The 13,826-nt window shown below is 53.3% G+C and overlaps 1 protein-coding gene across 12 annotated transcripts in view; it reads right to left on the reverse strand.

Annotated features, from left to right (window-relative positions):
- LOC120895148 (homeobox protein prospero) overlaps positions 1-13,826 on the reverse strand; it is a 140,802-nt gene that overhangs the window by 21,496 nt on the left and 105,480 nt on the right. For 5 of the 12 annotated variants that reach the window (XM_040298226.1, XM_040298229.1, XM_040298227.1 and 2 more), the window contains one exon: positions 611-6,017. In XM_040298226.1, coding sequence (XP_040154160.1) covers positions 611-5,664 — 5,054 coding nt within the window. In that variant the 5' untranslated portion in view covers positions 5,665-6,017. The remainder of the gene's footprint in view (positions 1-610; positions 6,018-13,826) is intronic. The other 7 variants (XM_040298234.1, XM_040298236.1, XM_040298237.1 and 4 more) reach the window with 7 other exon arrangements.

Here is a 13,826-nt window from a genome sequence, read left to right on the forward strand (position 1 = left end):
TGACGGTAGGAAAGGGAAAACGATACGCAGCTACTAGCAATTTGTGAAAGGCTTACCAAACGGGTCCTGCATACGATTCAAATTCGATCGCGTGGAGAGCGGGGGTACTGGTGGTACAAATGGATCAGAGGGTAGTGCGAATCAGATATCTTCACATATCCACTTACTTCAGTCGGCTCAGCGTAATAAGGGAGGAAACTATAAAAGTGTCCGTTCAACCCATTCCGAAGAATGGATTAGAAAGTGTGCGAAAGAATATCCAGCCGGAGTAAATCTGATTAAGACACACACCGATTGCCCTGGCCCTACCATTCGATGCAGTGTATGTAAATCTTTTTAATGTACTTAAACATTCAACACGAATGTCTGGACATGTTTGGCAATGCGGTCCAAGAACAGTACGCACGATTCAAATTAAAAAAAAAGTCAAGTAGAAATAGATACACAGAAAACAAGATTTAGAAACCCCTACATGGTTCCATGTGTGCAAAGAGTTATTTAATCAAAACTGGTCTTTTCCAGCCATGAATCGTATGCAGACCGTCGCAAGCCGTGACCTTCCACAAATGGTAGTTGCTAATAGGGGGTAGTTGAAGGAAGAAATTCTTACGCTGCAATGGAAGCTTCAAGCAACAATGATTGGTTTGAAAAGGATATAGTAGGCTCCATCCCGTTGTAGGCGATGTCGGCGGAGGTACAGTCCGAGTTGCGATCGTTGACATCCATCGATGCTCTGATATGTCCGTAGTCCGGCGAGCTGCCGTGGTGGGCCGCCAGCAGGGCCGGATGCAGCATCGTCGGCGGGTGGGGCAGGGGAGGGGAATCGCGCGGGTCCAGCATGCCGTTGATGCCGGGCGGGCTGGACGACACCTTCATGTGGTGAAACTGGGACGGCTGAGGCCCGTGCGGGCCACCGTGCGGACCGTGCGGATTGAAGAAGGGGCTGTAGGGCGAAAAGACTTGCGACTCGTGCAGCGATGGGTTCGGAATCGCAACCGAGGTAGGCAGTGAGACGGGCAGCATCGACGAGGCGGAACCGTGGAACCCGGCCCGCTCCGCCTTGCACTCCGTCGGGGTGGTCGGCCCGGTCGGCTGGACTGTGCCACCGGACGACTGGCTGCTAAACTGGGCGGGCGGCTGCGATTGTGTTTGTTGCTGCTGCTGCTGGCCTGGGGTTGGCTGCTGCTGCTGCGCTGATGCCTGCGACTGAGGCTGTTGCTGCCCGCTCAGTGCGTTATTGTTTTTGCTGCAGCTGTTGTTGTTGTTGTTGCTGCTGCTATTACTGTTGTTGCTGCCATTCCCCAGACTGCTCCCATGGCAGTTGGTCGCTCCACCCATCGGAAGCTGCTGCTGCGTTTGCTGCTGCGATTGCTGTTGCGATGGCTGCTGCTGCTGCGGTTGTTGAGATTGCTGTGAGTCAACCTGCACCTGATTCGAGGACGGAATAATGCCATCCTGTGCTAGAATTCTACTCACTGTTCGCGGCGTAATGCGGGTGTCGGTCACCTTGTGCCGCTTCTTTTTCGGCGTCACCACCAGGCTGAGGGCCTCGTTCTGCTCGGGATTGTGCTCGCGCGGTTCCGGCGGCGGCAGGCAGAATGGATTCACCTGGCTGGGCGTCCCTCCGAGGGCCTGGTTCATCGAGTTGTAGAGCGCGGCGGCCGCAACCGAGTTGATGTTCTGGGGCGTTTTCGACGCTTGGAACATGGCTGTAGAAGGAGAAGGACGTACATGAGGAGGCATGCCGATCGAGTTCATACTGAGCTGTTGCTGCTGTTGCGGTTGCTGTTGTTGCTGCTGCTGCTGCTGCTGCTGGCCACCCTTGGGATCAACTCCCGGTCCCGCAGTCGGGACGTGCATCGCGTTCATGCCCGGCATCGGGGGAAACGAGCTCCCGTTGAGCCGCGCTCCACCACAGCCCGTCACGTTGTTTGCCAACGTTGGCTGCTGCTGGATGCAGTTACCATTGCCCGCGGGCGGTCCTACGGACATACCGCCCGGACCCATCGGGACGGGCTGGGACGCGTTGTTAAGACTAGGTGTACTTAGCATAGGTGCGTTACCTGATTGACTGCCACCGATGCTGCTCCGGTCCGACTGACTGATCTTGGTGCGGGGCGACTTGCGGTCCAGCAGCTGCGACGCCATCAGCAGATCCTTGTTCAGCTGTTCTGCCGCCGCGGCTGCCGCCTCCGACTGCTTGCCGAGAAATCGGCGCTGGTGCACGAACCGCGTCACGATCGAGTCGACCAGGTTGGACAGCGACGCCGTAATCTCCGTCTTGAGCACGTCCGCCAGTCCCTCGAGATCCGTGCCGGACATGGGACCGACCGAGCTGGCGCTCGAGCGCATCATGTTCAACCGGTTCGTCAAGTCGGACGGAATGGACGATCCCTTCGGTATCGCCGGCATGTTGTGGCCACCCATCGCCGCTGCATGGTTGGTCTGGGGCATCGCGTGCATCGGGACGTGCGTCGGCGACAGCTGTTGCTGTGGCGGCTGCACGACGGCCGGATGCGGCTGAGGTTGGTGCTGTTGCTGCTGCTGACTCGGCGGGAGCGGCGGTAGCGTTACGTTTGCCGGCACGGGTTGCACCAGCCCACAGGACTGCTGGGACGGCTGCGGATGCGTCGGCGAATGTTGCTGCTGCTGCTGCTGCGGGTGTTGACTCTGCGGATGTTGAACAGGCGATTGTAACAGTGCCTGGGAAGTTTGATTTTGTGCTTGAGGTTGCGGCTGGTGCTGCATAGTTACCTGCGATTGCATTACCTGTGACGAGTTATTGCTGGCGTTCCGATCTGGCTGATGTTGCTGCTGCTGCTGCTGCTGCTGTTGGGGCTGCTGTGGCATGATTGCCTGCTGCTGCTGCTGCTGCGATTGCTGTTGTTGCTGCTGCTGCTGTTGCAGAAGCTGCTGGTTCGAAGCCTGCAGGCTCCGTTCCGCTTGTTCCGCCTTCACTAGCCTCGCTTCCTGCTCGAGAAACAGCTTCTGGTACATCGCCGCCGCATTGCTGATCTGCTGGCTGTGCTGGGGCGCCACGGTTGGTGGGGCTGGTGGCTGCTGCCCGATCGCCTCGTGCGGCATCGCAGCGGCCGCGGCCGCCGCCTGCTGCATGTGCTGCAGGAACGGGTGCGCCCCGTTGAAGCCGCCCGCCTGCAGCGAGTGGGCCGCATTGGGCAGCGAGTTGTGCAGCTTGGCCGACATCATCTTGCTCATCATCTGCAGCATGCTGGACGCATCGGCGGCTGCTGCCGCCGCCGCCGCCGCGGCTGCCGCATTCGACTGGCCCTTCGGTCCGGCCGCCGCCACCTCCTTCATCTGCGTGCTGGACGCGGACAGATGGTGGTGGTGGTGGTGGTGGGGCTTTTCGGGCGACAGGTCGGGCGCGCTCGCGTCATCCTCCATGATGTCGCTCGACGAGCTGTCGTCCACGACCTCCTGCGTCGTGTCGGACTGCTGCTCCATGCGCGAGCACAATTGCACATACTTCTGCTGCATCTCCGCCAGCTGCTCCTGCATCGAGCGCAGCTGCGACTTAAGTACGTCCTTCTCCACCCGCTTCTGGTGGATGTGGGGCGTCGTGACCGTCTCGACCAGGTCCTCGTCGTCGTCGGTCGTGGCCGGATCGGTGACGGGCGTCGTCGTGGCGGCCGTGTTGGTCGCCGCCGCAGCCGCCGCTGCTGCCGCCGCACTGCTGCTCAGCATGAAGTTCTGCAGCGTTAGGCCCAGGTTCAGGCCGGCCGCTGCCGCCGCCGCGTACCGCTCCGCCGCACTGTTGTCGTGCTGCTGGGGGTGGTACAGTTTGCGCTTCTTGCATCCGTTCACCGGCGGCTGGGACAGAATGGCCGGGCTGGCGCGCATCGACGACACGATGTTTTCCACCCGGGCTCGCTTCATGTTGAGCGCTTCCGGTTCGGCCCGGCTCGTCGGCACGATGCCGCTGCCGGGCGTGGGCGTCCGCTCGTCCCGCTCCTTATCGTCCAGGCAGCAGTCGTCCAGGTCCATCAGCTCCTGCTTCGCAATGAGCCCCCCGTTGCTGCCAGCCCCGGTCGAGGACGCCGGCGACGGTACGGTTTCGTCCACCTCGTCGTCCTCCGGCAGGGACGCCACCAGCTCGTCGATCACGTCGCTCTTCTCCTGCTTCGGGTTGATCGTTTCCACCGCCACCGCACCACTGCCGTTCGAAAGGCGGCACGCGTCCGTCGACCCGCCCAGCAAATCATCACATTTCGCACTATCACTAGCTGCACCGTGGCTCGCTTTCGCATTTTGATTATTGCCCCGGCTCTTGGCCTTGGGTGTGCACGCGCCCACATCACTCGAATCACTCAGCTCACCGCCGTTCACGATCGCGCCGAGGCTGTTCTCACTGAGCTTACCCATGTCGAAGATCGTGTTTCCGGCGCCGCTGCTGCTGCTGTGGTTGTTGTTCTTGCTGCCGATCACATTGTTGTTGTCGGGCGATATCCGACCGCCGGCGGCATGCTGGCCACTCTGGTTGCTCTGGATCGTCGCGCGCAGCTCGTGATCGAGAGCCATCAGGTCCTTCTTGCCCTGCAGGATGTTGCGCAACATGTGGTGGGCCAGCTCGCTCGTGGCGGGTGGTGTTGTAGAGTCACCGTCAAGGTCTATAACACCACCGAGGCCATTACTGCAAGAACCGTCCGCCCCACTGTTGTTGTTGTTGTTGTTGCTGCTGCTGGTAGTTGCGTTCCTACTGCTCGATGACTTGGGCGCACCACTGTCACCGATCGTACCGCCACCACCACCTCCGTTGTTTTCACCATTAGTGTTCGCAACAGCATTGTTGTGATTGCTGCTGTTGCTACTGTTGCTGCTGCTGCTGGTGCTGCTGCTGCTGGTACTGCTGTTGCTGCTCGTACTGCTCGAGCTGCTACTACGCCGGTTCGAGCCCATCGTCACATCCGACACCGGCACAGTTACACCACTACAACCACTACCACTCTTGCCGCTCTTGGCAGCCTTCGCACTGCCGCTATTATCACCGGCGCCAGAATTGTTGCACGCGCTCGTATTGTTATTGTTCGTGTTGGTATTGTTGTTGTTCAGATTCGTCACACTTTCGAACCCGAGCTTGGCGGGATTGACCGCACCACTGGCACCGTTCACCACACCACTACTGTTGTCCTGGGCGGTAAGCCCGCAGTCGCCGTTGTTGCCGATGCTGCCGGCCACACTGCTGCTGATGCTGGCCGCGGCAGCCTCGATCGCCGACAGCATGCTCAGCGTATCCTGATCGGTCGCGTCCTGGGCCTGCTTCACTTGCCTGCCGAGCAGTTCGTTGAGCATCTTGCTGGCGGCCGCCGGTCCGTAACCGCCGGGACCGAATAGTCCGCTGAAATGTTGCTGCTGCGCCTGGCTAAAAATAGCCCCGTATAGACCGCTGCTCATGAAGGACGGCCGCGAACTGAAGCTGGGTATCGAGGAGTAGCTGTTTCTTGGCTCGCCCGCGTCTACGCGCTGTCTGCTGCGCTTGCTATTGTTGCCGCTGCCGTTGCCGTTGCTGCTGCTGCTGCTGCTCCCGTTGCTGCTGTTGCTGTTACTGCCGTTACTGCTGATCGTCACTGTGTTGGTAGGGTTGTTCTTTAGCAACTTATCGACGTACAAACCGAAAGAATCAGAGTCTTCCTCCGATGACATCATAAGCAGGGAGCCTGCTGCAGTTCACGAACACGACGACGGCGGTGGTGGCGGCGGTTGCTGCAGCGGTGGTGGTGGTGGCAACGACAAAGACGACGACAAAGGCGGCGAAGATAACTTCCCCTGCAAAATAGACCGCTGTCAAGCGGGTGGGGGAACCGTTCCCCTCCCGGTTGCCGGCGTCGTCACGCACACTACCAACGGTTCGGGTCGCTGCAAGCGCGTGGTCTTTGTTTTGCGCACGGCGATTCCTTAGCGTCGTCTTTTTCGTACTGCTGCTGCTGCACGAGCAGCCCCCTCCAATATCCGAACGGTCGCTTAACCCGGCCTTAGCTTTCCCCTTCCATGGCATGGACCTACAGTACGGCGCAGTGGCGAAGGGCGCACGAAAGAGAGGCAAACACGCAACGTACCGAGCGAGTGCGAGCGAAAGAGCAACGATGAAAAAGGAACGGAGAGCAATCGAAAAGGTGCGAAAGAAAGGGGAGAAAAAGAAGGAGAGCAGAGTTAGTTAGGTTATTTTAGTTAGGCACGGACAAAAACACAGATTACACACATTTTATTTCTACATAAAAAATAAATGAAAAATACAGCGAATCGGCCCACTCGGAAGCACACGAATGTCTACCCGTTTGCTTATGAACATGTTTGAAGAACAAACGCCTATTGCAATATGTGTTGTTGTTTACCGCTTAATTACGATACAGATAAGTTTACCAACATTTTACAGGAAAACTAGAGCAAGATCTCTTTACAATTTGGCAATGTTTACGTTTCTTTCCAAAGATTCAATGTGTCTGTTGTGGCAAATTTCTGAAAAAAGCCAAAAGCAGGATATTATTTTGTTGCCGTTTCATTCGACATTCCCTTCCCATTTCACACCCCTCGGCCAGCAAGGATCGGGCCGCGAGAGACCAGATGGAGATGTTCGAGAGGACTAAAAGCCGTCCCTACAAACGGGCCCGAGACCGGCAGTGATCGAAGACGCGCGTCCCTCTCTAGTTCACTGCAGGGAAAATAATTCACTCCGATGCACACCTGGATCTTTGCCATACCACCGTACACTCACACTCACAAACACGCGGACATGAATGCATCCGTATCCAGAGCACGGGCGCATTCAAAAGGAACGGTGTTGTGCGTCCTCTGAATGTGCCCCGATGTCCTGTGGTTGCTGGAATACGGGGACGGCGAAGGCAAAGTCAAAGGCAACAACAAAAAAACAAGGCAACCAACTGCAAGGACGCCCTTCCGTTACGATTCCGGGTTCGGTATGCGTTTGGCTTGCAGGGAAGAAGCAGTTTTTGTTCGAAGCCTCACGACCCAGAGTCAGCTGTTTGTGCGTTTTGTCGAATGGATGCTGTGCCGTGCGGCGCCTTCTAATTACCATCCAATAGAGTGACTTATAAATATCAATTTAAGCCGAGGCGCGCAAGGAGCGAACTTAATTACTTACTCCACACACCAGACCCCAATCGGTACACCACCCATCCCATCATCGCGACACCCAATCTCAAGTTCTCCTCCAATGTATCGCCTTCAATGCTCGGGTGTGCTTCATTGCACACCCGCCGGTATCATCAGATCATCGGAGTAGCATAAACTAAGAAGTTTACTGTCTTCCCATGTCGGTTCCCATCCGACCATCCGAGAACTCATCAAAACATTCGTAAATTGGATAATAAAAATGTGTCGCAGTTTTCCCTTTCCAGTTATCTGTGTGCTGGACACTCCCGTGACAAGTTGCCGCGCGGCAAAGCAGACAGGCAGACGGTCGCGGTTTGATGCATCTATCTCGGGAGCATGTATTTGCGTACGGCAGCGCCAATAACGTAGCTGCTCATCGCTGCAAAGGAGGAGAGCGCGTCTTGGCTGTTCTGGACTGTGTCATCCGGCGACATTCTTGACGATAACGAGATTGACGCCTAATGATATCATCACCGGGTGGGGACGTGATGCTGAGCGTCGCTTCTTCAAGACGCGTGCTTCTCGAAACCAAAACGGCGCAAGGAGAAGAAGAAGGAGGGGTAATTGTCAATTGGTTTCAAGACGATTGGAGTGGACACAACTTTTTTATTAGTGAGGTCACTTTGAACAGCCTTGCGTCTGTTGTTGTGTGTGTGTTCGCTTATTCGCGCTTATCCATTTGAAAATTGAGTTATTGTGCTGATGAGTTTGCACATACACACACTATAAAAGTTAATCTAATTATAGCCGCTATTGAGCCTGAATGCGTATGCTACTGTGAGAATATTTTCTACAATAAAAAACTGATGTTTTATGTTTCTTCTTGAACTAACGTATTCTAGATCCTGGGCCTTTTAAAATCAACGACCAACATTCTTGCGACGTTACAAAACAGTCGTTCAAAATGTCGGTTACTGCCGTGATAGTTTAAAATCAGAAGAAAGTGGCAGACACAATGAGAAAAAAAACCTGCCCCTAAAACGACCGTTACACACACGTATACGACGGTTCGGTGAGCACCGCCGGTGAGAGTATATACATTCCAACTGCCGACTTACACACCTCAGGAGGGTCTTCTAGAGGGAGCGCGTTCTGTCACATTCCGAAAGGTGCATTATCGGTCGATGAAGCAAACGGAAAGAGGACATTTAAGAAAGCGTTGAACTTCTTTAAGACGTTGGGAAGGGTCGCTGCCAACGTCTTGGGCTGGGCAGAGCTCGCTATGCTCCGGTACATGACACACGTTCCAGTAGGGGGTTAAATCGCATTACCAACCCCTCTGTGCTTTCGAGCATACCTGTGGCCGTACCGTGTGCCGCAGCCGTGCGCACATATGGCACCGTGTGTGCGGTGTTGTGTGTTGTGAAGGATCGCTGAAAAGAGTTTGCTGGAGCTGTTAGACCAAACGGAAATAAAATAATTGCACCCTGTTCCATATGGCTTGCAGCAAAACGCAAACGCAGACACGCGCGAACGAGGAGTTGTGTCCACAGTTGTTGTCACCGTTCCCAGATCGTTATCGCTTTGCGGCTAGCGCCTAGGGTGTGTGTCTTCAGCTCCAGCAGCCCACCGTCAACGGCTCTTTTTTTTTGTAAACATCCAGATTGAGACCGATCCACTGCAAGCGGTGTCTCCTCTTCTACACGTTGGTTTCCACATTTCCTTTTCTTTGCGCTGGTGAGGCATTCATATTTCAGCGGTTTGTGGCTAGCTTCCTTTCCCGGGGGGCGGCAGCGGACACAATACTCGTTGGGGACCTTTGCGACGCGTGTGATTGTTACCCTTTTCCCATATTTGACATTTGACCGGTCGGTCGAAAGTTGTATGAATTTCGGATTGCAGTTGAACGCAAAGCCGGTATTTCGTAAATCAGTAACGCCCTTTCTGAGACGAACTTGAGACCGCTGCGAACCGTACGGTACGGCGAACCGGCTCCCACACACACACACCCATTCGATCGTGCACTTGTGTGTCTTCCTTTTCGGGGATCCTTCCGTACCGGCCGCATCGTCAGTGCAAACGATATCTTCCGATAACCAACCGTTCTCCACCGCCCTCTTTCGGGATGTTTGTTGCGGTTGAAGATGTTACCCCCCCGAGCACAGTGGTGTAAAGGGTGACCCTTTTATTGCCACGTCTTGCCTTTGTGCTCGCTCGTTTGCCCGCCTCTCTCCGGAGGGTTCACCCTTCCCAAATTTGCATTGTGCCGACGAGGATCCTCCTCCGATTGGTGTGTGTAATATGATGATCCTCTCCGGAAGTGCTGATTATTATTAATTCTCCCACAAGACAACGCATCGAGTCGGTGGAGCAATTCAAAGACATACACACACACAGTGCACACGATACGATTCTCGGCTGCGGTTAAGCGAGGAGGTGCGCGCTACCGTGCACTGGAATACCGTGCGAAAGGAAGTATCATGTCTGAGAACTGTCTCCTTCCGTTCGGAAGAAGGTTGTTTGGTGAGAAGTTTGCGACCGATTTGTTATTTGAAGCAAATCTATGGTATGTGTCTTGCTCTTGCTCTACTCTTCGACAAGCTCTGACAGATAGGACAGTTACAACTTACTTAGAATTAATTGGTTTTTATCTTTCTTTTTGTTTCTCATTCACATCAAACACTGTTCGAAACATGCTGGTTGGCTGGGTTGCTATTGCTGCAGTGTTGTTTCAAGCAGTGCCGTTTTGTGCAATTGCAGCATAAATTTGTATACCCTCCGGACCCGAAGACAACACTCAAACCATACACAAAAAAAACAAAGATCAACTAAACACCCACAGTGTACGGTTTTTCATGGTCGTTACTGCAAACAATTATCAATTAGAGCTAATTAAATTCCTGCGTCCGGGATTTATTTGGCAGAAAGGCCCCAGCAGCTTGTGACTCAGAGTCTTGTACGGAGCAGTGCAAGTGCACTTGCAGCACACAGCTGCGCGCGCGCGTGTTGTGCTGGTTGTGTCCATTGTGTTTGTCAGTACAAATCTTCAAGTTCAATTAGCCTCAATTGAAAGGAAGGAAGGGCACATGACAGATTTCGGGTTTGCCTTGCTTCCTTCATCCTTGTGATGCCCTGGCAACACTTCCTTTCGTTGTGGCTGCTGGTGGTGGTCTTTGAGTCGTTGACTTCGGGGAGGGAAGGGTTGTTGGCTTTTTTTTTATTACTCACAATGGCTGTACCATACTGAACATTAAGGAAGCTGGTAACTGGTAGCGCAAAAGAGTACCAATCAATTTACAAATCACGTACTCTCTTGCTTTATTTACGGCCGAAAATGACCAAAGAGCTGAGCTGTTCACACAATCGAACGGATTCAAAGGCCTGAAGACGAAACGTCCTACGATTCATTTCAGGGACGAAATAAAAATAAAAGCAAATAACGTTATTACAACGTAGTGCCGAGCAGGTTTTCGTTAACCCCTTTTTTTTGTTCACTGTGGTGCTGTTTGAACCACCTGAGATGGAGAGTTAAGATCGATTTTTTGAACAAAAACATCCCATAACCAACCACCGCCACAACCCGGAAACGATGAATGCATCGAGAAAATGCGGCGCACCATTACAATCGCATCCGCCTCCTGATTTGTACGGCATGCGTCTTCCCAAGTGGGTCTGTGTCATCGTCTTTCGGTTGAGGTTAAGGATTTTAAATGCATCAAACATACAGACATACGCACACGCACACGTTCTCGCGCTCGCTTGAGTGATGGTGCGGATACAATGCAAACGCAGCAAACAGCACTGGCAACGCGGGCCGCGCCTAAGGAAGGGAAGGCCGATGAAAAGGTTGGGAAAAAACCCTTGCTCAGTAAATGAGAGCGAAAGGATTGCGAAAGGACACCACACTTCCGTCCGCCCGCAACCATAACTTTGATCGACTTTGTGACTCACAGAACCGGGCCTCATGGCTCTCAGATTGAAGCGCACGACGACGACGTTTTCCCCCTTTTTTCTACTCTACCGAGTACACAGAGAACGCGCACCTCAGCAGAGAGCAGGAGGGACACGCGTGTGGCAAACGGCAAGAAACAGCAAAAGAAGGGAAAGAGAAGAAACAAAAAAAAGCTACTACGGAAATCATCCAAAGATTGCACATTGCGAGAAGCGAGTAATTAAAACTCATAAGTTCATTCTGCACGGTTTATTCATCACATCATCGTCATCGTATTTATCGTCCTACGGGGTGTTCTCGGGGTTGTAGTACGCGCGCACGCTCGCGTTCGTCCTCTGGCTGCGTTCTATCTTCGTCTTCCTTGCTTTATAATCTCTACTTAGTCGCCGGGCTTGGGCTGTTGAATGTGCCGACTCTCAGACACACACCCGCGGACACACCAGCCGAGTTCCCCGCAAGTCATCTGCCGCTAGCATCCTTCCAAACGACATGTTGCAGCAGCACCGCACTAGGAGCACCTTCGTTCTTTTCTTCCGCATTTCGGGCTCAGCGATATCTTACACCTCCCCCTGTATTTGGGGCTGAAGAGAAGCCCTCCTACACCGCTCCCGTCATACCTTCCCGCTCTTACAATAGAAGAGGTGGTGGTGGTGATGGTGGATAGGCGTAAGAAATGCAACCGTTGGCAGAAAGCAAGAAAAGCCCGAAGGAAATTATTGCATCGCCTCCTAGCCGTGCACCGCCGGCTGCAGTGCGACGACGACGACGGCGCAGCGCTCACCCTTCCTTTGCACTGGGCCTTCTCGTCCGTCGCCCAATAGAGGCAACGCAGCAGCAGCAGCAGCGCAATAGCAATAATACTGAATGTGCGCCCTCCGCCAGCTGCCTTCTTGCCGTCGCCCAGAAAAGTGGGCCGCCCGCTGTTCCCCGAGGTCTGCTCCAGAGGAAACGGAGCAAAGAAACGTGTGGCCACCAAACCGAGATGGTAAATATGCACAAGTTCTTCCAGCTCTATTTGAGTTGAATCTTTGAGGCATGCTGGTTATCAACATTTCAGCACACGTCGCCGCAACCAAACCCAGCCATTAATATGCACTCTCCACCCCTTTCTCTCTCTCTTTTCTCTTGCGTTGGAAAGCGGGGACGAGCACGAGTCCCTTAAGCCATTCATATGAGGTTTCTTATGCAACCTCCGAAGCAAATAGCTCCGTATCCTCGGACATCAGCACTGCGCTTCCTGTGTCGAGCTCGTTTCGGGAAGTATCTAGAGCAAAGTGCGAAGGAGTGGCACAAGGAGGATTGGGATGGGGATTGGCGCTCCATGAAAAGCGGATTTTCTTTCCTCGAGCTCGCGCTGGCTTTGGAGCATCTTTTGCCATTTTTCTTGGTTTGGGCTAGCGCACACACGGTCAAAAGGAAAGATGTGTAGACATATCTGCCATGGGAGTGTATGTTGTGGCCACACTCCTCCCCCAACGGGTACCATGCCGCAACAATGATTATTACTAGGAACTTTTTTAATGTGTTCGTGTTTATGTTCATTGCAACATTATTTACATTCGTTTGGGGAAGTGAAACGAGCTCGCTGTGGTAGCATACATTTTAAATGTAACATTATGCCGCCAACATACTTGTTCCTTGCAACACACGACGTGGCTTTGAAAAGGTTTTTTTCTCTAAAAAATAATTTCATCATAAAACTTTAAAAACCAACGAAACTGTAACATGTTTGTGTAACAAATGTTAAACCTTTCGCTTGCAAATATTTTAGGAAAAAAAAACACTCAGTAAAATGGGAAAACCATCGACATCTAGTGCTTTACGTGCAAATAGATGCAGCTGAAAATTTGCAAATGCCATCTCAGCCATGCAAAAATCGGCACCAAATCGGACGGAGATGGGACTTAGCGAGAGTGAAATCCACACACACACACACAACATAAAAACCGAAAATAAAACCTCCATCGTAATGATTCCGAGTTTCGATACGCCTGTGCGCGGTAGAAAAATGCATTTCTACGTTCGCTGTTGTACAGATTTTTCCGTTTTTCCGCCTCTCTTCCAGCTCCATCAACGGCGAAATACGTTAACCTGATTGAAGGACAGCATAGGGCGAAGGGAGGAGACACGGGAAGTAGGAGACACGCGTCAGTACGCGTTTGGATAATCTGGGTAGCTGTGGAAACACCCCCGTCGGGTACTCTCTACCAACTACTACGGTGTACTCAGTGTGCGGCGAGCCGGCCTTACGATTATCGAGCCGAAAAGAGTTGGAAAATAAAAATGCAACTGAAAAAAAAACACAACATAACGCAGCTTCATTTCACTTCAGCCCGTCGTCCTCGGATATACTATTTTTCTTCTGGCACTGTAACCACTTTCCTGGCATTTGCGCGCGAGGGGTTGGCGAATTTTTTGTATAATTTTTTACGAACACACGCCCCCGCCTGCTTGCCGTGCCTCGAACGACATTTGCATTATTAAAGAGTGTCGCGGTCATGTCAGGGGATCTCGGGGGCCCTGTCACATCCGGTCACTGTTTGCTGCTGCTGCTGGTGTTTGGTAGTGTGGGCCGGTGTTGCAGTGTGACGTGGTGCAGCAAAACATTGCTTGCTTTATCACACCGACCTGTCCGAAGAATTGGACGTTTTCTCGCCGCTGCCTACTGCTGCTGCCTCGACACACCGGACAACAATGCGAAAGCCGGGTGCGGTGGTGCCGGTGTTGTGCAAGCGTCAGTGTAAACGTATTGCCCTCAGGCTAATGCAAGAATAGCTGCTGAGGCTGCTTATCCAAGGACTCGTCC

The sequence above is a fragment of the Anopheles arabiensis genome, chromosome 2, assembly GCF_016920715.1.
Source record: "Anopheles arabiensis isolate DONGOLA chromosome 2, AaraD3, whole genome shotgun sequence".
In the NCBI taxonomy this organism is placed as follows: Eukaryota; Metazoa; Arthropoda; class Insecta; order Diptera; family Culicidae; genus Anopheles; species Anopheles arabiensis.